General features: G+C 43.7%; 1 protein-coding gene across 9 annotated transcripts in view; it reads right to left on the bottom strand.

Annotated features, from left to right (window-relative positions):
- Window positions 1-27,997, bottom strand: part of EMSY (EMSY transcriptional repressor, BRCA2 interacting) — a 230,558-nt gene that overhangs the window by 10,073 nt on the left and 192,488 nt on the right. For 6 of the 9 annotated variants that reach the window (XM_069203886.1, XM_069203892.1, XM_069203885.1 and 3 more), the window contains 3 exons: window positions 26,437-26,982; window positions 16,215-16,295; window positions 14,959-15,537 (listed from right to left, as the gene is read on the bottom strand). In XM_069203886.1, coding sequence (XP_069059987.1) covers window positions 14,959-15,537; window positions 16,215-16,295; window positions 26,437-26,982 — 1,206 coding nt within the window. The remainder of the gene's footprint in view (window positions 1-14,958; window positions 15,538-16,214; window positions 16,296-26,436; window positions 26,983-27,997) is intronic. The other 3 variants (XM_069203891.1, XM_069203894.1, XM_069203893.1) reach the window with 2 other exon arrangements.

The following is a 27,997-nucleotide window of genomic DNA, read 5'->3' as shown; positions in this document are numbered from 1 at the left end:
TGCGTTTTGATGGATTAGGTGGCTCTGGCATTTCAATATTTGGTCTGCCCTCTAACGGAATGGGTAGTACTTCTGCAAGAAGGTAGTCTGTAAACTAGTATCGGCCAGGTTGGAGCGATGCGTATCAGTCTGCAGGGCGCACTCTCTTCGAGGAAACAGCATCATCCTTGTTAGTGCCATTTTCTAAGGGTGTACAGAGATCAAGGAGATATTTGTTGCACTGCCTGCAAGTGGGGAGGGGAAGAGGGGGCAGGTCAGCAATTTCACAGGAAGAACCCTGTCAGGGGTCTGATATGAGCTGGCCAGTGTATGAACAGGTCATGTAAATAATCTAAGTCTATTCCTTTAACATGTGTAGGATCTTCAGCTCAATGCATTTCATTATATGATCTCACTGAGTGACATTCATTAAAATTATGAATATATGAACCGACATTTACAAAATTTCACAAAACACCCCTTTTCCCCTAAGATTCCCTGAAAAACGATGCCAAAGGACAGCCAAGAGTCAATTCAGTATGCAACGTGCCGAGCGCGACTGGCGGAAGAACACAAAGGTATCTATCAGTACTTGGTCCATGCTCTATCAAAGGGACAACACAAAGAAGAAATTGAAACCTTATGGGATGACCAGACGCAACCACCAATTGGAAGCCATGGAATGAATGACCATGAAACTAACCAATAGTAAGTAACTGGCAGGCTCCAAGCATCTTTTTAGAGAATTTTTCTTTAAAGTTACATCATCGCCAGTGCGAGACCTAAAAAGGGCATTACCCCAGATGTTTGGGAGAAAAAGCATACTTGCATAGAAGCAGAATTTCTTGCTGCTGTTTGAGGTGAAAAGATCTACTGCTGATCTTTCCTGTGTTGCAAATACTTTGTTCAGAATATTGTCCTTCAGCTCCCACTCATGATAATACTCTTGAGTTCTTTTGAGGACCTCTGCTTGCTTGTTTTGTATTCCACAAAGGTGTTCTGTTGATAACCCAATGGGTTGTTGAACTGCCCAATGCCATAGTTCCTGTGACTCTAGGGAAAAGTATCAGGGCTCATGTGCCTCCCTTTTTGTTGATGTAAAGCGTTGCTGTGGGGTTGTCTGGATCAACACCATGGAGTTTTGTATATGTGCTGGAAAAAAATTCAAACGTCTTGTCTCAGGACACAATTCGAGGATATAAATGTGCAGGTATTTTTCATGCAAGAACCACAGACGGTTGGACAACAGTTCTTGAAGATGGGCACTGCATCCCTCCCATTTAATGCATCTGTTGTGATGACAAGATAAGACTGCGGCTGAAAAAAAAAAAAAAAAAAAAAAAAAGAGTTCTTGTCTTGTATTCTTTGTGGATGCCCACCACAGAACTGTGTGTTTTGTTATGTTTGACAAAGTTACCATATCTAAGAAAGGTCTGCATACCAGAGCGCACTGGTTGTCTAAGTCTTCCTGGATGAGCTGCATAAAGAGGCAGTACAGAGGAATTAGGACTATGCATAATGAAGTTATGCCCACAGGCGCTTTAATAGACAAGCTAGGACTTCTGATTGTCACATTAACTAGGTTGCTAAGATACTGAGAGCTGGAAGAGAACTGAACATTTTGGTGACTTCTTCTATGGTTCCTGTGTGTAGCATGTTGCAAATGCTTGCTTTCAATACCACCAGGTGCTTGGGTTCGACTCTTGGAGGAGGTAGTGTTGGTGGATGCTCGACGAATTCTAGCATATGCCTATAATGAGTCAAATACAGGACTCACTTGTCTATGGTGATTTTTGCCTACACTTTGAATACCAGAGATTCTGCCTGCTCCATGGACTTAAACTTTGTGCGGCTGGAAGATGACAGCAGATTCCTTGGAGTTGTCAATGATGTCTATCATCCTGAACTTCCTGCTGTCCACCTCTGTGCTTGGAAGAGGCTCTGTCAGGCTGTGCATTAAATTGCCGGTAGTAAAGTTTTTGTTGAAGGGTAGAGTACGGCTGATACTGTTGACCTTAATTTGTTGGGTAATGGGAAGGTTGGTATAACCCATGTTAAGGGTAGTGTCTTTCTCTGCCACAAAAAGGGCTGCAGCGCACATAGTAATATAGTTAGTGATATGGCCATGCTAGTACCTGGTTTTTATATTCTGACGTGTGCCAATGTGTTTCCGAATAGCAGTTCTTCATCACATGCCATGATTTTGATTTAGACCTCAGGCCTAAATGAAGTGGCTTTTACCTACTTCTGCCCTACGGAAGACAGCCGCTTAAGCTAAGTGACATGAGAACATATTATCTACCATCTGTAATGGTTTTCTGGTGGAAATTCCATCTACCAAATACCAGATTTCCCGCCTTCAGAATATCCCCAGGTGACAGACTAGATGCAGAAGCTTTCACAGCAGTGCTCCCACTATGCCAGGTGGAGCCAATAGGTTCCGTGTTGACTTCTTTCTGCCCAAGAAGTGACAGAGCAGAGCTGCATAAAAACACCATCCCTGCGTGCCAACATCAGTTTCTTTCTTGACTCCTACTGTGTCCTTGGGTATGAAGCACAAAACAAATGGAGGTACCAGCGTGCAGACCTCTAATTTGGGATCTTTCAAGAAGGTAGAAAGAGAACCCCTAGCCCCCACAGAACAAAGAGGTGGAAAGTTGGTGAGGAATCTGCATGTAGATAAATATCCACTAGAAAGGGTGTTACTGAAGGTAACGTGCAGTGATGGATATTTCTAACTGCAGATTTCTCATTTTTAGTATATATACACCAGAAAAGTTCCTCTCAAATGTAGAGAGTCTGTCAAATGGACTGAAATGCAAAAAAAAAAAAAAAAAAAGGCCAGCAGGACCAAACAGATGATTTGTCCTCTACGCTAGATCTCACTGTCAAGGCAGTAATGCTCTGAGAATGAACATATGCACTGATGTCCACATTGCTGTCTAACAGATGTCAAGGAGAGGCATTCCGCATGCCAATGCAGTAGTAACAGCCTTGACCGTGGGGGAATGGGCTAGCATTCACGCCAGATGGTTCACAATCTGGGAGACGCTTTAATGCTCCAGCCAACTCCAGAGGCATACAGCATCTTAGCATAGGACCCAGTGGCCTACTCCATCCTGCCTGTTGCATTACCACATAGAGGTAGCGTAGTCTGTGAGAACCAGCAGCTCTCGCAGATTTGGAGCCAGGTTTCTGTCAAAGTCCGAGTTCTTAGATCTCCACCTCTCCCAGATGGCCTTCCCTGCCCAGCAGGGACACATCAGTCATCAATGTCAGCTTTAGGTGGGAAGGGGAGAGAGGTCTGCTGCTGGTCCGGTTGCAGGGAAGCAGCCACCACTGAAGATCTCTGAAGTCTCCTCCGAATCTTGGATGACATCCAACAAATTTCCTTGGTGCTGGGCCCACTGAGACTTCAGATACGACTGCAGAGCCTGCATATGACATCTGGCAAAGTAGATAAGCAGTATGCAAGAGGCCAGCAGGATAACAAGCCAGAGAACTGTTCTCATGGAGATCCAAGACTGAGGCTGAAACATCAGGATCATAGATGTCCTGGACTTGTTGCGATGTCCAGAGGAAGCCTTTGTGAAGGAGTCAGGTGTGACATCAGGTTTTTGATCAAGAACCCCAACGATGGCAGGATATTTTTATGTCTTCTGGAGGAGGTCTACAACTGACTGTAGTGAGACAAACTTCAACAGACATTCATCAAAAGAGGGGAAAACTAGTATCCCCAACCTCTGAAGATGGGAGGTGACCACCACCAACACCTATGGTAACAGGTGAAGGTAGCACATAAGACTGAGGGGGAAGGACCTGCAAACAGGCTGCCATAGAACCACAGTCTGTTTGACTGCAGGTCTGGCACATGAAAGTTAATGTTCCGCAGGTCCAAGACAACCATTCAGTGGCCTGGATCCAGGGAAGACAAAACCTGGGTCAACCTCAGCATCCTGAATATGTTCTTCTGCAAGAAGGTGGTCAGACAGTGAAGATCTAAAATCAGATCTGCACAAGAAATAGCAGGAGTAACAACAAGTCCCCCTTCACGAGGCCAGAAACCTCTCTATGGCCTCTCTGCCCAAAACAGCCTGCACCTCTTTAAGTAAGATAGACAGATTCCCCTCTAAATGCCACTGATGTGGGTGGAAGATGCAGCGGGTCTGAAAGGAATGGCAGGGCACAGCCCCGGTGAATGATCTGAAGGACCCATCTGTTGGATGTAAAGATTTTGCAACGCTTTGAGGAAATGTCTGACCCTAACATCCAGAGGGTGGTCGTGGGCCACTGCGGCAAAAATAAAGCATTTTGAAGGTTGCTGCCATTGGCATGGCGGACTGAGAAGTTCATTGCCCTGGTTGCATGGATGCTGTCTGCTTGATCCCCATCCCTGACCCCGAAACTACTAAGGGGCCTGTTATAAAGGTAGTGGGCCTTGACACTGTCTGTACGCCAAGCCTCTAGAGTAGCCCCAAAAGGGACACAAATGCAGAGGAAACTGTCTAGCAGTAGCTGAGAGGCCCAAGGAATGAACTGTGGAGCAGCTAACTTCAAAGCGTTCCAAGGCAGGATTAGCCTTCTCACCAAACAGGCGAGAGACATCGAAAAGCACACCCATAAGTGATGCCTGCACGTCTTCAAAGAAGCTCATGGGTCTCGTCCATGCATGGAGCTGAAGCACCATACTAGTTCCAGCTGCTTTGCCCAAGTAATCAGTAGTGTCCTGTCTGGATTGTAAGACCTCTTTGGCTGCATCCTGACCAGCCTGGGTGATTTGAGTCAGGAAGACGAAAAATTATTCGGGGACTGACAGCAAGATCTTGCTGATCATGTCCTATTGAGCAAGTGAATATCGTCTTAGTAAATAGCTGCCATGACTGGACCTCTGGGCGATGCAAGCTGCTGAAAATATTTGTTCCCAGAATGCCTCAATTCTCTTCGACTCGCTGTCTGTGGGGCCGGGGAGGATCACAGGGAAATAATTGGCGGGTTACCATGCTGGTGGAAGCTTGAACCACCAAACTTTCTGGTGTGGATGTTGCATTAAGAAGTCAGGGTTGCCTGTGCCATCTCCCTACCTGTCTGTTCACTGAGGGGCAAGAACAAAGCTCAAAGCAGGTGGTGTCTGTGGAGTAATGTGTCAGTCAGGGCCTCATTGAATGGCATCAGAGGAAACCTGTCCAGGCTGTAGGACATCAGTGAGAACACTTGTCTTGACTTCTATAATAGGAACTTTTATGTCCAGTAACTCAACTGCAAATCCCTTCACCACTGCAAAGGAAGCACCCACACCTGTTGTTGGTCCTTTGGGGGGCTACCAACCAAGTAAGAGGGAAAGTGTCCAACCCACTGGCCACCTGTAAATCCATGCAAAAGTTGCCATCATCGTAGTATGTTGGAAAATCAACCCCATCATCTCCACTGTCATCTCCAAAGCATGGCTGACTACTCAGTTCCACAACTGAACCAGATGGCGTGGGGACCGGGTGCATTGGGTGGATTTTGGATGTGACCCTGGTTTGAGGAAGAGATGAGTTTGAGGCAGGCATGGCTACTGCTACAGAGTGGCACTGGGGTCAACATCAATGCCAAGGGGACAGGCATGGATATTTGTGCCGGAGTGGAAGTTGGCTCCGAAGCCAAACTAGAACCAGAGACAGGTTCAAGAGGCCTAGACTGCGCAGAGGACAGATCCGCATGCTGCAATCTGACTTGAGGCCTCAGTGGATCCTTGGGGGCCAAGGCGCAACAGGGGGAGCTGGAAGCATGTCCAAAATAGGCAAAATGGCCTCTTTAAAGACCTCAATCTTTTATTACGTTGCTGACTGCCTGGGAAACGGGGTACACTGGGATCAGCTGTAGCAGTGACTCCTTGGTGGGGGACTGGTAGCAAGATTGAGAGGCACCCCGATACCCTTGTGCCTTCTCTGCCAGAGAGTGGCGGAACGGGACCAAGTCCAGCTTAGCCTTCTTGTGCTTCTGCTGCGACTTACGGGATGACGTAGACAGCGAAGAGGACCTGCTATGAGAACAGCCTGAGAGCTGGAGCACGTCCATGCCTTTGACTGGGACTTGCACAATTTCTTACACTGTTTGGCAACTCACAGCTTCAGCTCACATTCCCGGATTGCCTTCAGTTCATGGGGGCATACTTTGCACGATTTGGAGCTCTGTCCCAGACTCAAACATTAGAGCCATACTTGTGCGAGACGGTCACAAACATTTGTTTGCAACGGTCCTGACAATGTTTAAACTGTAGTTTTTGGAGGCAACCAATGAGAAAAAAATGGGGGCAAGCTCAGGATCTGCACAAGAAAGTGCGGAAAGAAAGGAACAGACTTCGGCGAGCAGAGGATGGTGCTTATATTTAGCTCCACTTAGCACTTTCAGTGAGGAGAGAAGTCAATGCAGATCACAACAGCACCACCTGCTGTTGCACTAGAGCAAAACTGGTTTAAATCTTCTGAATCTAGTCTGGTACCGGGGTATAATCTGAAGCAGTGATACTCAAAGTAAGGCCCGGAGGCCACATGCAGCCCTCCTGAACTTTACATGCAGCCCCCATGGCAGAACCAGCAGCAGCAGCACTGGGCTGCTGTCTAGTCAACCCAGCACTAACAATAAAAAATGGTAAATAAACAGGCAGTCCTTTATTTAAAAGTTAATTGAAGATAAAGAAAGGAAGTAGCTAGTTTGTCTTGCACTGCTTAACTGTAGGAACGCCATCATTCTTAAAGCTATCTTGCAGCAAAAGTGTAAAAATACAATAAGGTCTCTTAAAACTTCAAAAAGTGTATTTCATTCACACAAAGAACCATTTCATCTTAGTACATCAGATTATATCAGGGCATTGAGGGATATTTTTTTAAGAGATAGTTTTCAAATATGAATTCAGAAACATCTATTCTTTCCCCACCCTGATTACAGAGGCAAGCCAGTTGTTATGTGCACTTTTTGGGTGACCTAGTTTCCTATTATACAAGAACATCATTCTAGTTAAATCAAACACAGGAGAAGGGTTTTTACAGTGCACATCCTGGCATCATGTGTTGTGAGGTCCTCTTAAATACGATAATGAAGAAAATGGGAGAAAGTGAATTAGAACAATTGCCTAGGGTTACACAATTTGGTAAAGTGGGGTAGCTTGGATTAATCACAGGTTATCTGGTTTTACATTGTGCAAATCAGCCATTAGATGAGTATGTTTTGCTGCCCTCTACACCCACCATACTGTCCTAATCCCTCTCCAAAACCTCCCCACCTTTGACTGCTACCCCGGTGGCATCAATGGGGCCCTCAAATACACCACAAATCAAACTTGTGGCCCCTGAGAAAATGTTTGCGAGTACCCATGACCTAAAGGTTAGTAATCTGTAGTTAGCAGAAAACCTTTTTACTCTACCGATGCCTTTCACATTGGAAATGTTTTGCGTTTGTTATGTTTTGAGTTAATTATAATACAGGGTGGGTGAAAAGTGTGCCTTTTACATTAATTATCAGCTTATTGCTTCACTCAAGTACACAAGCGAAGTAAAGCCAAATCATTCTGTCTGGGAATGAACAGGACGGGGCTATAAAGTGCCTCAATCCTAAGAGGCCAAACTTGGTGGTCAGGGTTTTGCCAAGAGTCACCAACATACGTAGTTCAGACACTGCTACCCTAACGTGTTGTCTTCATAGATGGTCTTTTAAGTGTCTGTTTTGATTGTCGACATGCAGACCTTCCAGCTAACACGGCGCCACCGTGTGACACACGGTATTGGCTCTCCTCACACGGTCTCTCGGACTGGCTGGAGGCTTTTAACTGCCGATGTCCATTAATGGGTGTGAAAACACCCCAGGACATCAGCAGCGATCTGAGCAAGTCTATCTGTTTTTTATTTTTTTAGAGGCGGTTTGGGGCTAGGGTGGGGGCAAAGGTGCCTCTTAGGTGCTTCAGGGCACGAGGACATGCCCCCTCCAAGGCCATGCCCTCTGCTCACACTGTGAGGATTTTGGTGAAGTTGGTAAGTCCGGACACGTGGACATTCAACCGGCAACAGGTGAGAAATCTGAAGGCAGAAGAAGCCATCAGAAAAAAACTGTGATACAGAATAGGCATGGGAGTATACTGAAAATATCACAATAAACGCTGAAACGTTAAGATCTGCAATATGATGAAAAGATATACACTCAGACAATGATTATTTTATGGTTCCTGGATAGCAAATAGTCATGTCTTTACCTTCCTCTAATCAAGCCAGCACTATGCTTCCCATCCCATCCCCTTTGAAACCAATTTATTTTGTACAGCATGTTTTATCTACCTTCCTTTCCTGATCCCCACCTTGTCATATTATCACTGAAAGTTACACTGTACACCCTTTAAAAGCCATCAATCACTCCTTGACAAACTACCTCTCTGTAATCCTGAGAAGGGAGGAGCCACTTGTAATCTGTGATGAGCCAATAAAAACATCCGAGATACAACCAAACCTTCCCGTGCAACATCTACGTTCCGTTCCTTCCCGTTACCGGGGCAACTAGATCGGAACACTTCTTCAGGTCAGATCCACCCACCCACTCTGCTCGCAGCATTTAAATTTGCTGGATGAGGATGTATAGCTGTAGACAAATACAACAATTTGCATATGAGATAGTGCACTGCATTGAAGCCTCTGTAGAGCCAATACTAACTATATGTGGGCGCTGAAGCACTTATCCGCATGGATAACATACTACACCATGTGAGTGTGTGGCTGTAAATCGTTGCCTTTGCTTAGACCCTACATGGGAAGTGCTTTCATGCCGTTCGTTCGTGATGACCAACAAGGGATGCTGCTTTGGTGGTGTCATGGATAAGCAGGTTTTAAGAGACAGACAGTTATTTTTTTTTTAGAGTTTGTGGTACACTAGCAGCACTGAGTAGAGATGAAAGTCCCATTATTGTGTTGGTAGTTTTTTTTGTGTTTCAAATCCCATTTTCTTGACTGGTTGTGGCAGACGGTTGCTCATTCTGTGAACTTACAGATCTGGGGGAGTTAACAGGTGTGGAGAAGGAGTGAGAACAAAATCTGGGGGTACATGCACGAAGATTAGGAACAGCCATTTCCTAATTACGATTTCCTGTGAATCGCAATCAAGAAATCACTTTTTCTAATGTAGGAGTTTCATTTGCAATCCCTAGTGGTTTGCAAATAGACCTACCTCATGAATATTAATGGGGTATGTCGCAATTTGCGACCCACTAGGAATCACAGCCTTCTTCAGGGATGGTGGTCTGCTGGGGTTCAACTGCTTTTAAATAAAGCATTTTTTTTAAACACATCCCTTTTTCCCTTAAGGAAAATAGGACTCATTTAAAAAAGAATGAAATGCAACTTGAAGTTTAATTTTTTAAGCTTTGGCAGTGGGCCGTGGGACCACTGCTTGCTCTTAAAAATTATTATTTCCAACCACTCTCAAAGTTATCACTAACTTTCAATTAGCAATAAATTGCGATTGTTTTGCGACCACATTTTGGTCACAAAACTTTTGTGCATACCTTTCCGAATCTGTATTAGGAAGGGACGCCCTCAACTCGCCCCTTCCAAATACAAAATCACAAAACTCAAACTGCGACTTGTTAACAAGTTACCAAATCGCAATTTGGGCTTTCTACGTACTAAAAAGCCTTTTTACAGGTGCAAACGGCCCAATTCACAGAATCGGCCGGTTTGCGACATCAGAAATGTTTCATACATGTAGCCCCAGATATCTCTCATGAAAGACTGCATTACAATTCTCCTCTATATGACTGATATTTTGACAAGACAATTAAGGAGATTTGCCAAGATGCACTGGGTTAAAAGGAACATTTGTACCTACCCTGTAAGCATCTATTTGTGGCATGTAGTGCTGCGGGTTGACATGCTGAGCATACATACTCCTGCCAGTCAGTTATGGGTTCGGACGTGCGCAGCTTGTTTTTCTTCTATGAAGTCCTAAAGTCACAAGGTATGGTGATTCCACCTATTGGTGGTAATGCGCATGGGCATCCGCTCCACTGTTAGACTGTTTTCCCGCATGAAGGGTGAGGATAGGAATGAGGTGTTGAGATATAGAATAAGATGAGCATGAAAAAGATGCAAAAAGAACAAGCTCTGTAACAACCAAAGACGTCAGGAGAGGAGGGTGGATGCATGTGAATCTACAGCACTACACACCACGAACAGATGCAGACAGGGTAACATTTTCCGTTCATGGCATGAGTGGAAGTGCCCTGACAGGAAGTATTCGTTTAAAGGTCAGAGATCGAGTATGGGCCTGAGAGACCCGCCCTTCTTGGGGATAAGTAGAGGGAGTACACCCCCTCATCTATCTGATCTTAGTGAATGCCTACCTTGTGGAAGGCTGCAGTTCCACTTTAAGGCTTGTAATGCGAGGTGGTACATTTGTGAGGGCGATGGCTCTACTGGACAGCAGTCTAGGTCTGTGCCTGCAGCTGGGTCAATGGTGTAATCATTCCATTGGTCACACCCTGTCCCAGGGTCAAATAGTACCTTGTATGTATCAAGGGGATACAGTGGGCTATTTCCCACATATGATGAGCATGGAGATGCCTCTGGTGAGTGTGACTAAGGAATTGTGTTGGAGGAGGTGGAAAAGGAGGTGGATGTTATGGAGGAGGAGGAAGAGGAGGGGGGGGACAGGGTGCCAAGGTGATGCTGAGCTAGTGTCCCCGTCTTGATGTGTTTTGTAGTTCAGTCGAAGCGGGGGTTTCTGTGCAAATTCCTCCTCAAAGGTTACTTTCTATTTACGGGGCGTAAAGTCCTATTCCTTTGGAAGCTGCCTTGTAATAATTTGTCCTGTTCAGGGGAGTGGGGGTGACGTGGGGGGGGGGGGGGGGATATTAAGCTCCTCCTGGAGACAAAGGAAGATAGGCTTTGCCTGGTCCTTCAAACCGGGCGATGATGGAACTTTGGGTGCTTACCGTTTCGGCACCAGCAAAGGGTTTTTGATGACATGCAGAGCTGAAGGAGTGTTGGGAGCCAGAGCAGAATTTGGTGCTGGCTTTGAAAGTGTTGCCAGCACCAAGGGCTGGGAATAGAGTGGCTGTTTCAACCTCAGTTGTTGGGACTCAGCTCGGAGGCCTTTGATTGGTGCCAACCATGGCCCTCTGGCAGCAAAGAACCAGAAATCTGGGAGCAGACTTTGGGGTTCGGTGTCCAATACTCTTGTGGGAGGTGTGAGTTCTGTTGAGGTGGAGTGTAGTAGTCTATGTCTTCTGCTGAGTGAGATCCTCCTCCTCGGAGTTGGAGTGTGAGCTTGGTCAAAGCAGAGGGCCTGTTGGCCCAAAGTCTCTGGCTGTGGCTCTCCTCGACATCCTGGTTTCCGAAGAGATCAGGGGTGCAGTCTTTATGGCGGTGCGTCATGCTGTTTCAAGCTAGGTGCTGATTTTGACGGTAGCGGGCTGCCTTTTTGGTTTGGAAGGCGAGGCAGGTGGTGCTGTATGCCTCACCATGCTCCAGAGAGACACAAATTGCAGACCTGATGATCTGACATGGGGTATTTGAGATGGCACTGTGGAAAGTACAGAAGACTCAATCTTTCCATTATTGAATCTGCATTCTCAATGAAAGAAGCCAAGCAGAAGGCGAGGATAGGGGCAAAGCATCTGAGAGAAGTGCTGAATTGAACTCAGATGACGAAGTCGAGTGATGAGATGAAGCTGCATTGATTCAAGAAGATCAGGGTGGAAGAACCACAGGGTACCGGTGCCGAACAGTGGAGGGCATCAACATAGGGTACAGACGGCAGAAACAAACCATCTAACAATGGAGTCGATGCCCATGCGCATTACCAGTAATAGGTGGAGTCACCATACCTAATGGCTTGAAGACTTCTTTGAAGAAAAATAAGATGCACACATGATAGCCCAACACTAAATGGCAGGAGTATCAAACATACTTTTGTCATAATAGGAAAGACCGTCAGAAAAACTATAGTTACAGTCCTCCATTTTGTGGTCAGAGGTAGAGTGGTTTGATCCCTGACATGTTTCTGTTTGAATAGTGAGATGATGTCCCAGGGGTTACAGTGTAACTACAAGTGAGTTGTACCTGGGATAGCTATCTTCCTATTTCATCTACCGGGGAGATGTGTCAATGGTGGGTAGGCTTCTACAGACCAATAGGGTGGCTGCAGCCAGGAGTAATGATCAGAGCCTAGTGGGCAGGCTTGTAGAGAATCCATCAGAACCCAGTATCAGCAATTGTCACCCTGCTATCGTGTTTGAGGGTTTCTACCCACATGTGCTAATCCCCTACAGCCTAGTACTAGTGGTATCTTCTTACCTGGTGGTCTGGAGGAAGGCAGAACTTCTAGTTCCAGGAACGTTCCAGGCCCTAACTGGTAGCAACCTATCGCCCTTTACTGGTCACCCTTTATTGAACACCTGGGCAAGAAGTGCTAAATGATCTGTTTAAGTAGGTGGTAATGCCCTAGCTGTCAGGTGAGTTAGATCCAATGGCAGGCCAAGCCTTACAATTAGGTGACCTGGCTCCAAAGGCAACCCTAGGAGTCAGACTGGAAGGCCTCAAGCTTGACTGAATTTGAACCCAGTACATAATTACCAAGTGGAAACCCATTGCCAAGAAACACAATTGGCTTGGAAGGGAAGGGCTATATGAGGCAAGTATGCACGTAAACACATTTTAAGTACAATGCCATCAAATATAAAATTATTTCGGTTAAGATAAACTCAAAATTGCTCAAATCATAAGCACTTTGCGGCGTTGGGAAATAAAGCATGTGTATGGTGTACCTGCTTTTTCAGGATCGGGCAGGCAAAGTATGTAGATCAGTCCTCTGCTGCCTAACACCACTCCAAAATGAGACCTGCAAGACGTCCCAAGTGATTACATGACCTGGATTCAATGGCAGCCCTAGGAGTCCCAAACTCGGCCTAAAGCTAGGCACAATTTGAGCCCAAACACACATTTTTACTAAGTGGAACCCTGTTGCTAGAAAACACCATTGGCTTGGAAGTGTCAGGAAGAAAAAGTGCTGAATTAAGTTGATCCAATTTTGTACCAGAAGCGCAGAACTTTTTTTTAACACAATCAAATCATTTTTGTTTTTGCAATCAACTCCACATTGTTTGTCAAAAAATACCTAATAGGCTCTATGAATTAAAGCTAGTTTCTGAGTACATGCTTCCTCAGGATCAGGAAGGCAAAGTCTACAGATCAGTCCTCTGCAGCACCCCACCACTCAATTCATGTGGGACATGGATGGCGAGTGCATGTTTACTCTGTGTGGATGTGGAAGGTTGAGCGTGAATTATAAGCAATTTGTTTCAGTGAATGGGAACAGGAATAAATCTTTTAACTCCGGAATGTGAATGAATCACAAGATACAGACTGTACATGGGCCTGCTTCTGTACTTTGGTGGATTGTGGAAAGCCTTGCAAAATACCATAGTCTAGTCCTTAATGGAAATATTTGTTTCTTGTGAGCTCTTATAAACTGCACATATCACAATGCACCTGGGACAACTGATGCGGATATGAAGGCTGTGTGCTCCCATCCCTTTGTATGAGGATTATATATTAACTTCGTTTTCACATGCAATATGCAGAAGAGACAAAACAGTTTCTAAGTCTGTGTTGACAGTCATGGCATGATGCAGTTAGTTATATTTTTCCCACACTACCATCCTACAACTAAATGCGTGAAAAGTACAATGCAATGTCCCAAATTAGATTTCCCTACACTTTCCAGATGTGAAAGAAGAGCCTAATTTTAGAAGAAAATGTAATCTGTTTTATTACTTGAGTAGAAAAACAGCATAAAATTGGTTTGCTTAATTTATTTTCGCAGATTCATATTTTAATAATGAAAACTGTGTGAAATGAGTTTGTGCTTGTTCCCTCTCACTCTATGCCCATCAAAAGAGCCACACTAGGGTTTTATTAGGACCCTCACCCACTACGTTTACTAGTAGCATGCTTCATCATAGAGTCCTCGTCCAGACACCTAATGCATCTTTGTGGGCTCAAACATGAGAACCAAGGGAGCTCTTTGACAGTTATGGCAGGATCCTAAAATTAAAATTGTTTAAGATGCCCAAATGTTTGGTATATTTCAAGGGCACAGGGAAAGGAGGAACCTAAAGGTTCCAAGGATAAACGAAGACTTTTGATGCAAGTGTTACATCAAGGTCCGCCTGCCTCTTTTTCCACATGGAGCCGTAAAGTAGACATTCCTAAATGAACACAAATATAGGTATAAAAAAAGGTCAGCATGCAATACATGCTTGAATGTTTGGATGAGCAACTCACAGTTGATACTATCACAAAGAGTGAATAAAACTTGAAAGATAAGAACCAGATCTTGGATCGGTAGGTCCTGACGAAAGCCAAATAGTCAGTTGAGATTTTGGTAGAACTATGTTGACCCTGGGGCACTATATATGCTCTCACTAAGAGTTCCCACCTGTTTTTTACCTTACCCTGGTGGGTGACAGTCCTATGGGTGGTTTTGTTGATGGGCATAGAGTGATAGGGCACAAGCACAAAGGGTGGTCCAGCCTGTTGATTCTTCTCTCTTTACTTTGGGAAGGTGAGCAGACCACTTAAATACTTCTCACTTCCTCCAGTAGGATAAAATGAGTCTGCTTTATGTTTTGCGCTGTAAAAAATGTTGTTTTGGGGCAAATATTGTTTGCTCTGTATTACGTACTAACAGCAAAATTATGAAAATTTCTATTTTTTCTGCATCGGTGCAAAGCTTTTGCGGCTTTAGGATACAGGCAAGTTGCGTAGTCCAACCATCTATATCATGAACGCCTATTAGAAAACCTTCTTTCACTATTCAATCTTTTTTGTTATTTCTCTAAACACTTTTTGATTTTTCAGCCCTAATCTTGCTCTTATGCCTCAATATGCTCTTAGCACTATTCAGAGAAAATAAACCGACACTCATTGAGTTTTTAAGTCAGCATCTTTCTCTTACCTGAATGATAATTTCAGCTGGCATGTCTTCTGTTTTCTTCTGGGCAATATTCTGAATATGTATAAACTGGCTAGCTGTAGGAACCGGCTGAACATCGATTTTCCTTGTGAGAGGGGGAGGGGGTGGAAGAGGAGTGGAAGAGGACACTGATACAGCTGAAGGGCTTGCAAAAGTCTTGCATTTCAGTTGTGGGAGGACAGGTGTAGTCTGTATTCCAGCCATGGCTACTACCCTGGGCAATGGGGTAGGTGGCAAGGGTAATGGAGTTGGTGGTAAGGGCAATGGGGTTGGTGGTAAGGGCAACTCTACTTCGCTGGGCAGTTTTTTAGCAGGTACCCCCCTGCCCTCCACAGTCACAGTATCCACATTTGTGTCAATTTCAGCTTCCATCATGGACATCTTGAGGATATCAGAAACAGAAGGCTTATCAGGTGAAAGTGTAGGGAATATTGTTGTAACCGATGGTGCTAACTTTGGCATGCAGTCCACAACAGCTGCCTTTGATACTGTAGGGGGTTGATGCCCCTCAAAGGTTATTTTTGTAACAGATGATCCCTGGGATATAACAGGCTGCTGCACCTGAAAAGCAAATAGTGTGTATTGTTACAGATGGACTTACATTTCTGATACTACTGCATGTGGATCATTAGCATATTGTCTACCTCAAAATACATTACACTTGGTCTGTTAAGAAGCCTGTGCGTACGGTGTAATGTTTCTCAACACATTATGCATTTAGTGTTTTAACATAAAGTCAATCAAAAACATGTTAGGTTTTGAAGGATGAATTAAACGAAATATGAAAAAACAGTGAGGGACTACCACCATTCTGTCTTTCATATAGACCAACTACATTGTTCCTATCAATAAAAACAAAAAATATGAAATGAGGGGCTATTAACATTTCTCCTCCGTCGGCCTCGTGTTAGCTCTAAAGTGAAGAGGACTTAACATATCACCTTACTGGAGGTAAGAAAATTTCAAAAATATCATGGAAAGCTTTAGTGGAAATTCATAAAGTGAAGTAACATAGGGGAAGCACACGTTACAGCTAGAACAAGTGCAGAAAAGGCTGTCATGCCTTTTAAGATTTAGACCAAAAGAAAGTAGTGACTTAATTTATGTACATGGAATGAACATCTGACTAGATTGATGTAACTGTATAGTGAATGCGGTTGAGCACCTGCAGTGGACGCTCTAGGATTTAAATGGACATTTGAAAATTACTATGCACCAATGTAAAATTCCATACACACCTTTATAGCAAAGTGACGGAGATGACATCCCACATCCTGCATATTATCCGTGGTGTGTTGGTTTCTCATATAAAGCTCAATCTGGGGAAAAGTGAATTTGTTTTGTACTCTGTACTCAACAGCAAAATGCATTACGACCTGCTCATTTTCACAGCTAGTTTCAAATACAAATCTAGTGATTAATCTTTGAGAAGGACTTTCACACTTATTTAGGCAATGCTGCAGTTGAGTGGATTAAGGTAACATTTCCTGAATGGACCCTTGGCTTCAGCTAAAGGGATGCAGGACCCAAAGAGATTTCAGTATGCTCTACTTCGACCACTACTCCAGACAGAATGGGCATGCACTGAGCGCCTCACATACCAAGCCATCCACCTCAATGATCAACAATTACAGTTACACTGCAGGCAACTCAAGGATACCATGGTGTGAACATCAAGGGTGAACTACGCCCGAAAACCCTGCTCTGTATGAACTTACAATCTTTTAAAAGACATCTTTGGCATTGCCACAAGCACCAGGTACTATCAGACTGGCGCTACGGTTTGCGACGTCCCTCCTGGCAATAATTAAATACCCCATTCTTCACGCAATGTGTCAAGATGATTGTCTAAGATTAATTGTGACCGCCATTGGTCCTATCAACAGTGCAGCTATAGTGACATGTAAGAGAACAAGAAATTAATCCTGTTCCAAAAACAGTTAATCACAATTTTTATAAATTCACTTTTCAACATTATTCGTATGTCTTTGAAAAGATTGCATGAATACCCTCCATTTCTCAATTATCAACCCTGCTCCCACCCTCAACTGTGACTAAGCTTAAGTCCAACACACCAATGGCTTGGGTTTGCATTGCATGCTATACCGATCCTGTTTTTGCACCATCCAAATACTCTACCCATAGAAACTAATCTTTGCCAGCAAAAAACACAATACCCCACGCCCCTCTGTATTCGGAGAAGGCTTAAATGAAGATGGCTAATTACACATTAAAACTCCCCTTTTCATGAACTCATCATGATTCTCTTACACATACAGGACGGGTACAACGTAGGCAGCTAAAACACTAAAGAGGGAGGCGGAGTTAAAGGACTGTTGTACACTCTCTGTAAACAGACATCCAAATACAAGTAGTACAAACACCCTGTAATAAACATCCAAAGCTTCCTATGGAATAACCAAATATGCATGTATTAATACAGGATGATGAACACTCATCTAGCGTGGTATGCTTTATCAGTGGGTTCCACATCTAGCATTGGGAAGCATTCAAAATACTACAGTTTGCTGGTCGTATAGTCTCCTACATGTGGGTTCTCTAGTATGGGTGTGATTTCGACTCTTATGCCAGCATTTACATTTATACCCTTCTTTCTTAAACTGTTAGACCTGTGTTAAAATTGCATTGATGAGCTAAAAAGGTTTTTACTGACCTCTCTCTTCCAGAACAAGCCCTTTCAACAAATCCTTTGTTTTTTTTCCTTTATAAGATGAGTCAACACCAATGGAGTCGTCCATTCTTTGTAGAATAGGTACCCTTTAGGCAGAAACAGTACAAACATCCCTCCTTCAAAGGACGGATAGGGCAGCAGCAATGCAAGCATTGCTTCCTCAAAGAATAGGGACAGCATGGCAGTAGAAAAGCATGCTTTCCTCTTTCAGAGGTCAGCAAGTGCCTGGTCCTGCAGAACAGATCCAGAAGGGCAGACAACTATGTTTTGCGCTGTAATTAAACACAAGCACTCACATATCTGCCTTGAGACGCCCCATTATTCATCGTTCATCCCTAAAAATTTTCAAAAACGCAATGCCCTCCAAATCTCAAAAGGTCTGTGACCAAATAAAAGTTCCTTATACATTTTGGTGTGGACAAAAACAATATTGATGAATGAATGGAAGACAGAGAGTGCGAGGATAAACAGGGTGGGATAGGTTTTTGTGATTAAATAAATGGGTTTACATTAATTGGTTGAAAGTGTGTAAGGGAATGAAGGTGTAAATCGAGGCACATTGTCAGAATAAACGAAGGGGGTGTGGACAGTTGGATGGTCGGAGAGTATGAACGAAAATAGTGTAGAGTGTTAAATGGGTGGATGGATGAAGAGGGTGGGTGTAAATGGGTGAGTGGATAGATGCGGCTAGCTGGATGAATGGACACATTGATGAACAAGTTACTTACATTCGGTAACAAATTATCTGGTCGAGACATTCTAGTTGCAGATTCCTTACCTTAGAATTTCCCCCTGACCTCAGACTGGATCCAGAGATTTTTCATCGAGCAGTACCCTTGCGCGCCTTCAGGTGGGTCGGTCAACTCCGCGTTGGTGTCGAAGTCACTGTGTTGACATCGCGGTCGTATATAGACACCACCGCAGAACACTGGCGTCAGTTTCTTTTCATGACCTTCCACGCCAGAAGCGCGGACACAATGAAGAGCACAGAGACTGGTGCACCAGAACTAGGGCCCTGAAAGGGAAGTCCCTGTCCCTAGAAATCAGTTCGCAGAGCGGGGAGGATGGGTGGGTCGGTAAGGAATCTGTAACTAGAATATGTCTCTACCAGATAATTTGTTCCCGAGGTAAGTAACTTGTTCATCTGATAGAGACTTCTAGTTGTAGATTCCTTACCTTAGAATAGATACCCAAGCAAGAGGTGGGTCTGCAAACCACGATCATACTTAGAAGTCCTGCAGGAGTGACTGGCCAAAGCAGCCATCCCTGCGGACCGGACTGTCCAGGCAGTAGTGTTTAGTGAACGTGTGCAGGGACACCCATGTTGCTGCCTGGCAGATGTCCAGAACTGGAACTCGCAGTGCTAACGCAGTGGTTGCGGCAGTTGCCCTGGTAGAGTGAGCACGCAAACCCTAGGGGGTTGCTTCTTAGCCAAAGCATAGCACATTTTGATGCAGAAAACAACCCATCTAGAGATGGTCTTTTTCAGGGCCGCCCGACCTTTCTTTGCACCCACATAACCAACAAAGAGTTGATCGTCCACTAGGAAGTCTTTGGTACGATTGAGGTAGAACGCCAACTCTCTTTTTAGATCCAGACGGTGGGGTCTCTCCTCTCCACGAGCAGGATGTGGGTGTGTGTAAAGAGTACGTAAGGTGAGATGGATTGGTCTACATGAAAGGCCGTGACAACTTAAGGGAGTAAAAAGGCCCTGGTACGAAGCATCACTTTGTCAGGATGGACAGAGTTAAAGGGTGGCTTCGAAGAAAGAGCTTGCAGCTCACTTACTCTACGAGCAGAAGTGATGGCTACAAGAAAGGCCGTCTTTAAAGTGAGAAACTGATGAGGACAATTATGAAGTTGCTCAAAGGGAGCACACATGAGGAAAGTTGGCACCAAGTTCAAATCCCACTGGGAAATGATGAACAGGGTAGGAGGAAACATGTGGGTAAGACCCTTAAGGAAGCTCTCTCTGTAGGGCAGGGGTAGCTCCGACTCCCAGAAACTCGGGGAGGCACAGAGCTGGCCCAGAAGCAGGCTCTGAGGACAAAGGCCTAGAGTGTCGACACTCCTTCCGCGTTGCATCGTCCGAGCGACAGGATGAAGTCAAAGAACGTTTGTTGTTCTTTGACTTCTACTTCTTGTGACCCAAATGTCCCGCCGATTTAGAGTGGGAAGAGGACGAGTGGTGACGGCTCCGCGAGCGGTCGCATAACCTTCCTCTCGAACGAGACCGGGAGCAACGCAGTGCACAACCTCAGGTCGTGGTCGCACTCCAGGCACCACAAGCACACAAGGTGCTGATCTGTCACCGACATCATTCGGTGACAGGAGCCACACGGTTTGAATCCGGTCTTGCGAGAAGACATCTCAACATACTAAGTAGTCAAAAACTACGACAAAAAGGTAAAAAAAAGTCAGTCAAAAAACATCTGAGGGTAGCTCTTCTCCAGATCTGCACATAGTTTCTGGTGCAGAAAGAATAGAACTGACGTTAGTGCACCGGGATGACGCCTATATACAACCGAGACGTTTATCACGGCAACCACGATGCCAACGATGGGCACGGCGTCAACTGACAGCGCGCTAGGTACTGATCGGAGAAAAATCTCCAGATCCAATCTGACGCCTGGGGGGAATTCTAAGGTAAGGAATCTGCAACTAGAATTCTCTATAAGATAGATGGATCTTGGTAGGAACATGGATGGAGGGGCAAATAAGAGCTTGGATGAATCCATTTATGTGGGGAACTTTTCAAAGTGCTGTCTGGGCACCTTTTCATATTCTCATTTATGTTTTTTGATGTGATGGAGTAACTGATCTTGCATCATTCTGAGCAAACGTATGGTACTCTACACTTACTCAAAGGGAGCTCTGGTACAGTGAAACATACATCTCACTCAAATGTGTTGTTACCACTTATTCTACATTTCTCCATAAAATCCACGCTTATCATCAGAGCACTGCTTCTGGTACGATCATTGAGATTAAGGAAGCCAAGTCATTTGGTAGCAGTCGCTTATGTTGAAGGACAAATGTTGCAAATATTTGCTAATTTTTAAATTTGTAAATAAGTCTAGTTACATGTGGTGCTCAATACTGGTGTGCCTTACACAAATCAAAGAACATAAATCTACTTTGATTTTTATTTCTGCCAGCCATGTATTTACTTATTTTGTTTTTAATTGCTTGACTTACATAGATGTATCCTTAAAGCTGACCTTTTGGCTTGAAATGAAATCCAGAATTTTTGCTGTACCTTGCCCAGAACTTGCCTCTATGCAAGGTTGTCACCCTAGAGGCAGGAAACGGAGAGGTCAAAAGATGAGTCTCTATGGTGAGGGAGGAGTAAAAGGAGGAGCAAATGGTGGTGAGGCAAAGTGCAACAGAATGATCTGCAATGAAAACATAGATTTGGGTTTTTTTTTTGAGGGGGGGGAGAGGGGCATTGATAAATGGTATGAAAGGAAGGGTGGAGTCCAATACCCAGTGGTCCACCACAGACACCAAAAGGAGGGGGAAGTCATTACTCACTGGAGGATTCACTACCTGCACACTCTCGGGGACAGAGTGTGGGCAGGTCTGAGGATACGGTGATGGGGGCATTTACAGGGTGAGCATAGATAAAGTAACACCAGCAATTGTGGGGTACCCCCGCTGACACTAAACCTGCGCCCCACCAGACGACTTTAGCTCGTAGGCACTGGTCCCTCCCTACTGTTAGTAGTTTTCACATCATTATATTAGGGGCCAAAAATAACAAGGGAAAGTTCAAGAAACAAGACATAGTGCAACATAAAGGACATGTTGGAGCAATGAAATAAAAAAAATAAAAAAAGGAGGGGACACACAAACAACAAAAGCACACCGAGGAGTATGATTCAGACAGAGGCCCATAATTAGAGCTACAATGAGACTGACCAAAAGCCTAATGTACCAGATTTTTGTGGACATCCAATACGAGATCAATACTATTGGAGGAAATAAAAAAGAACCTTGAAGACATTAATAAAGATATTTTAGAGCAGGCTTCTTCAATGAGTAGCTCGTAAGCTACTGGTAGCTCGCTAGCCACCTGCAAATAGCTCTCCTATGTGCAGCTCAGGCTTTTCTTTGGTTGAATTAATGCATGTATGTGTACCAAAATGTAAACACATGTATTAGAGATGAAAATGTGTGTTTTTCACAACTCAAAACCTGAATTTGGAGAAAAAAAATTGATGAATTTTCAAAATATATTTTATAGCTGATATTTGAGTGAGAAATCATGTGGCGTTCGGGAGGCTTATTACAAATATTACCTTCCTAACATGGGCATTTCAGCTAAGGCTGTTATGTGTTACCCGTGTAGAATTCCACATTAACAAAGCCTATTCTACGTCACTGCTGACAACCTAGCCTGGTGCACTGAGGTAATCATTACAAGTAATCTTGCATATGGTGGCCTCTAACGTAATCTTGCCTCATGCTGTTATTACTACAACACGAATATTAGTAGCTCGGGATGATTTTTATTGAAAATAAGTAGCTCTTGTTAAAGAAAAAGTTAGAGACTGCTGCTCTACCTCAAAGGAGGCCAGTTTAGGCAAACAGTTAGAAGGGGTGAACAGTATAACAGTGAACAAGGAACAGATCTTAGTAGAGAGAACAGTGGTGGCTGAACAAATACAGAAAGTCAGTGCCACGCTGTTGAATGCTCCATGTTTCCTGGACATTAGAAGCAAGATACTGAATGAAGGAAAGTTGCTAGCTGTCAGGTGCAAGTTGAAAGGGGCATGGGTCTTGGGATAGAGTCTTTGGGAATAAAGGAGGTGCACACTAGTGGCTACACACACACACACTGTGGCACATGGTGCTAGCCAGACATCGTCACTAATCACAATTAGAAGTTTATAGTTTGCTCGTAAAGGTTCAAAACTGGCGGTGGGGTAAGAAGCATGATGTGAGGCATAAATTGTTTTAGTGAGGATGACAGCAAGGTGACATCTTGTAGTTGAGTCTGGTGTAGGTGGAATTATTTTTTCAGTCATACATGTCAAGTTGAGGGATAGGGAGGGAACAATGTGGCCTCAATTTAATGCAACCCCAGAAAGCAAGATCATGATCAACCCTGTGAAGCGAGACCTGCAGAGGTAAATTACCTCCCTCCCACAAAAATATCTATAACCACATAAAATATCTGGAATATGAAAAGCCCAATCAAAAGGTTTGGCATACTGAACAAGCTGTATGGAAGTCATGGCACTTGCACTGCTGTTGGTGGGGATCCGACGAATGAAATTCTCACAGGCACAACAAATGAAGCAACAACAACCCTAGCAAAAAAAACACGCATACAGACCCATAAATTTCCTGAATCTGGATGGTAAGCTCTTTTTAAAAATTCGAGCAATGGGACAAGAGAATGAGCATCCCATTCTGTTGCTCCAGAATCAGTCAGGGTTATTAGGGGAAGGGAAACCGGATAGCACCAAAACGATAATACACATTGTAAATGAAAGCTACAGGGAAATGTCCTCCTCCCTTCAATAGAACATGAAAAAGGGCTTGACAGATAGACTAAACATTGTGAACAGTTTTGTAAAGGGGATGATGGCGAATTATCAAAATCTAGACATTTGATTCAGATTTAATGGCCAACCTACGGAGAGGATACCCAAAAGAAAGGTACAAGACTGGATTGCCCCCTCTCATCAACGCTCATGTCTGCATGGGTGCGCGAGACCCTTCCGTAACAATTACAGAGAATACAGATATCTGGGAGAAGTGCTGAGGAAGAGAGGTGGGGATTTAAACTATAATATGATAACCTAAATAACAGCCTTTGCAATTGATCTCAATCTTTCCTTCAGAAGTCCTTTGATCTCGATAGCAGTCTTAAAGTTGGAACTGCAAGCTCCCAGTACGGCTCCATGCTGAACCTCTTAACATGTGTAAGTCTTAAGGATTAAACATCACGGCGAGTGACCACACAGCTGAAGATCTAATAGAACAGGATGCACCCCAAAAGGTAGACAATGAGGAAAAATACTAACGTATCATTTCAACAAAGACAGCCACCAATACTGTGAGCAACAACGTGACCAGGGTGACTTGTGCAGTTAGGTCAGGTCTATTTATTTCGTTGGCACAATCGCAATACATCCTGAGTGGAGCATATTGCAGTGGTGATAATGTTGGCCCTACCTAAGCTTCCATCTCGGTTTCTGCCTATTTTTGGGGCTCCCATATCTGGCATCCGTAACTTACATTTGGTAAGGGAAAAAGGAATGTACCAGAAAGTAGCGGGGCACACAAAAGCCAAGGGAGGGGGGTGTGGATATTCAATACCTCTATACCTCTACCACTACTACTGCTACTACTACTACTACTACTACTACAAAGCTTCACAGTTAAAACTTCAAATTGGAAAGGCCCTATATAGACATGCAATAAGAAAGGTGCTATATTGACCATACTTTGTCACGTAAATCACTATAGAAATTGTGGTGGTAAGGACTTATCTGTGGGATTATTTGGGAGTTAAGAGGGGAACTAGCTCATTTCCACTTCACACCTACGATGGATCAGAGGGCATTCTGGACATTAAAGAAAGGATGGTGTATCATTATTGGGAATCTATTTGAAAAGGAGTCAAGTAAACCTTTCTTCAAGATTATGGAACAATACTGACTGTGGGTGGAGAGACTGATTCAGATTCTTACAACACTGGACAATGCAGCCTCGAATCAGGCCAGGTCACTTAGCCATCTGAGAAGCTAGTGAAGCCCAATCCAGAATAGTTTAGATGATTTACAAAATGATCTTACAATCTAACTTCTGGGAAGGGCTGGACAATAGAAGAGTAAACTGGAAGTCATTATGGAAGATGATCAGTAGGAGGCTATGCTTGTAGACAAGAAATCTTTACTAAACACAGTCAGGAGAAGGAGCTGTTACGTAAAATATTCTACAGATACTCTACACCCCAAATGGCTAAAAAGAATTTATAAGACCAGACCAAACATTTTGGAGGTCCTGAGGGGATCAGAGAACCCTAACACATATTCTTGACTAGCCTGAAACTGTGAGCATACTGGAATACAGTATGGCAGGGTATCCAGCCGGCTATCTTAAAGACACAACTAGCAAAACACCCACCGTCAAGAGCCCCATCAGACGTACTATACCCACTACATTGCCCCAAGGGGAGAAGGATCTCCTTTCTGCTATTAGTGACAAATCATGCTACACTAACACTCTGGCTGAAGGCCCATTGCATAGACAAGCGTGGGCTTTGTTTATGGCAGTCACGTTTGCATAAGAAATGCTGGAGGTGAAATTATGGCAATAAAAAAACTTGGGGACCAGCCCTCCTTCTCTTTCTGGATAGAGACTGAAATTCTGGGACAGATTCCCAGTACCAGCAGACTGAGCAGAGACAGAGCTTAGACAGGCTGATGGAAGTAGAGTTGCCGGGGAAGCACTAGAAGGGCAAGACATCAAAGCCACAGACAAACAGTAAGAAAAACACTATGGCATGACTCTGACCAACTGTCTGGCATGTACCGCTAGTCAATGTTTCGTGACATGGTATTATTGTGCTTAAAAACACAATGAAATTACTTAAACAAACAAAAACGTCAAAATCAACTGAAAGGTAAGACAGAAGATACCTGCTAATGTATCTAGGATATATTAATTTGTGGATCTGGTGGTACTTCCAGCAACATGAGGTATGCTTGAGGCACAGATACAGAAATAAAACAGCAAGATCTTTGGCCAAAATCTTTACTTTCTTGCAGGTAAAACGATGGCACTCGCCACCTATGATTTTCATAGCAGTAAATGATTTAAATCAAACAACAAGAACACACACATTAACAATTTGTTGATAGGAGCTCATAAAGTTCCATTCACTGTAAGGTGCTGCTCCACCTGAAATGTTATTTGTTTGCATCATTCAGAAATTTGCTTGAAACCCTTACTACCTACGCTTTATTAAAATCACAAGAGGAGTTTTATACTGTACTACACCTTAGACTGCCTTACTGCTTCACTGTTCAAAGTGTGACTCAGTACCCTGCAGGATGAGGCTGAAACTTCAGGAAATCCCCCAAATAAGCAGAGAGTGTAATTTATTTTCTGCAAATGGAAAATTGCAATGGATCATCATGTTCCTCCCAGCTACTGAAAATTTATACATATGGGTCTGCAAATTTCGTGAGATAAATATGGTGGAGTCATGTAAATTAAATTGGTCTTGCAAATTTGAAAAAAATGTTATGTAGGTCACATAAATTAACCAACTCTGGGATATTTTGTCAGACCCAAAAGTACACAGAACATTCAATGTCAAGACAACTCTTTGCAAGTCTCCCAAAGCATGAATTAATTACTGCTGAGCGTATCTGTGAATTTCCAATTAGATCACAGTATGTCGGGCTACATATATATATATTCCAATATTCCAAACGCTTTACCTTCTAAGTAACATTTTTCTTTTAATTGAATTCTAAAAAGCACATATCTCTTTTAATCTGCATGATACTCCTGAAACTAGAAAACACTATTTGTTAAGACATACACAGACCCTATCCTAGACTTCTGCCTTAATTTCTTCCATAAGCTTGTCGGAATTTTGTCAGATGATAATGTTGCCCATGGAACAAGCACTGTTAATATAGGCTTACTGCTAGAACAAATCAAAACATTATGAATTTTTACGTTGAAGAGTTTCTGTGTGTAAATTGCAAGATAACAAAAGCCATGAGATGATACCTGCTTACCTGATTTAAAGATGGTTTCTCAGATGAGGGAGATACCTGCACTTGAGTTTGTGAAGGCTGGGACTGCACATATATTTTCTGCGGAGTTGCCAGCTGCTGTAGCTTGGGAAGATGCTGTGTGGTTTTTACAGCCAAGACCTGAACAACTGTTTGCTGCGGCGGCGTCAGCACAGAAGAAACGTGCTGCCGCTCTTTGACCAGCAGGTGCTGCTGCGTAAGCTGCTGTGATTGGTCCTGCGGAAGGGGAGTAAACTTCTGTTGCCGGATGGAGAACTGTGCTGTTTGCTGGAGCTTGTGCTGGAACTGATCCGGATGGAGTTGTATGATCTGCTTCTGTTTGGTTTGCAATGACTGCACAGTTTTTAACTGCAAGTGTGTTCCTTCCTGGTGCACCTGGAGGTGCTTCTGCTGTCTTTGGGCCTGAGTTAGTGCAGACTTGTAAAACAAACCAGTTTGGGGGTCTAACGTGTCCATCTCTTCCACTTCACCCTCCTCAGTCACAATCTCTTCACTGTGCTTCGTAAAAGCAGCATGACTACTTAATGCCTGAAATGAAGATAAGAACATTCAAAATATTTTTAAAGACCACACTCAAAGCCCCAGTTTTCCTAAAAGAGTAAGGTAAGTAGGCAGTAGGGTGACGAAAGCCACAACTGATGCAGAGAAAACAATGTGAACAAATTAGTGCAAACAGGTAATGTAGGCACTCTTAAAACATTCACCACATCATTGATAAACCGAGAACATCAAATCATTTTATGAAATGGTAGAATAAATTCAATCAACAATTTAAAAGAAATGAGAAGCCAGAGGGCACGTAGAATCCTAACGCATGCAACAATTTGGGAGCTAACACCTCGTTTTGCCATCTAAATAAATACAACTCTTGCACAGGGCAGATGAGCAAAGAAATGGTGGAGTATTTATTTTAAAGGTTGACCTGGAGAGGCAGTTGGGTGAGCAACTGGTATAACTAAAGGCCCCAGCTGCTTCAGTGCTATGTTAGGAATCACTGCCTGACAGCAAAATGTCCGAGCCAGCAGAACCTACTCAAGCTGGGTAACGGCTCTAGCATTAAATCCCAAAACAATGTTTCCAGAAAAGGTCTCTCAAAGTACAGACTGCACATTTGTAGATACCATCAATTTGGCGGCGCATGCGGAATGCCAAATAACAAATCATTAATTACTGTTTTGAAGCTTGTACATTTTCCAGAAGCACACGCTGCGCACATTTCCGCCATCTAGTGGTTGTGTCCGGAACCGTTGCACTGTAAAACATTTCTACATAGGGTGGGAATCGACTTTTTCAGTGCCAGAGTATGGCATCAACGATAAGCCCACAATGTCCCAGTATGAGACCACAATTTTAGTATTTTTTTTTATTGTTCTCCGCTGTTCCCCATTCATTGGGGAAGTGGGAAGGTTACATGTGAGAACATATTCAAGCTTCAGAACAATAATTACTGATAAGCAGTGGTGTTAATTCTCATGTGAAGGGGGAGGGGCTGAAGAGGAGGCACATTAGAATAAATGTTTATTTATGGACGGCAACAGCGCCA

Source organism: Pleurodeles waltl, chromosome 8 (genome assembly GCF_031143425.1).
Source record: "Pleurodeles waltl isolate 20211129_DDA chromosome 8, aPleWal1.hap1.20221129, whole genome shotgun sequence".
Lineage (NCBI taxonomy): Eukaryota > Metazoa > Chordata > Amphibia > Caudata > Salamandridae > Pleurodeles > Pleurodeles waltl.
Note: the sequence above shows the minus strand (reverse complement) of the source record. Positions and strands in the feature narration are given on the sequence as shown.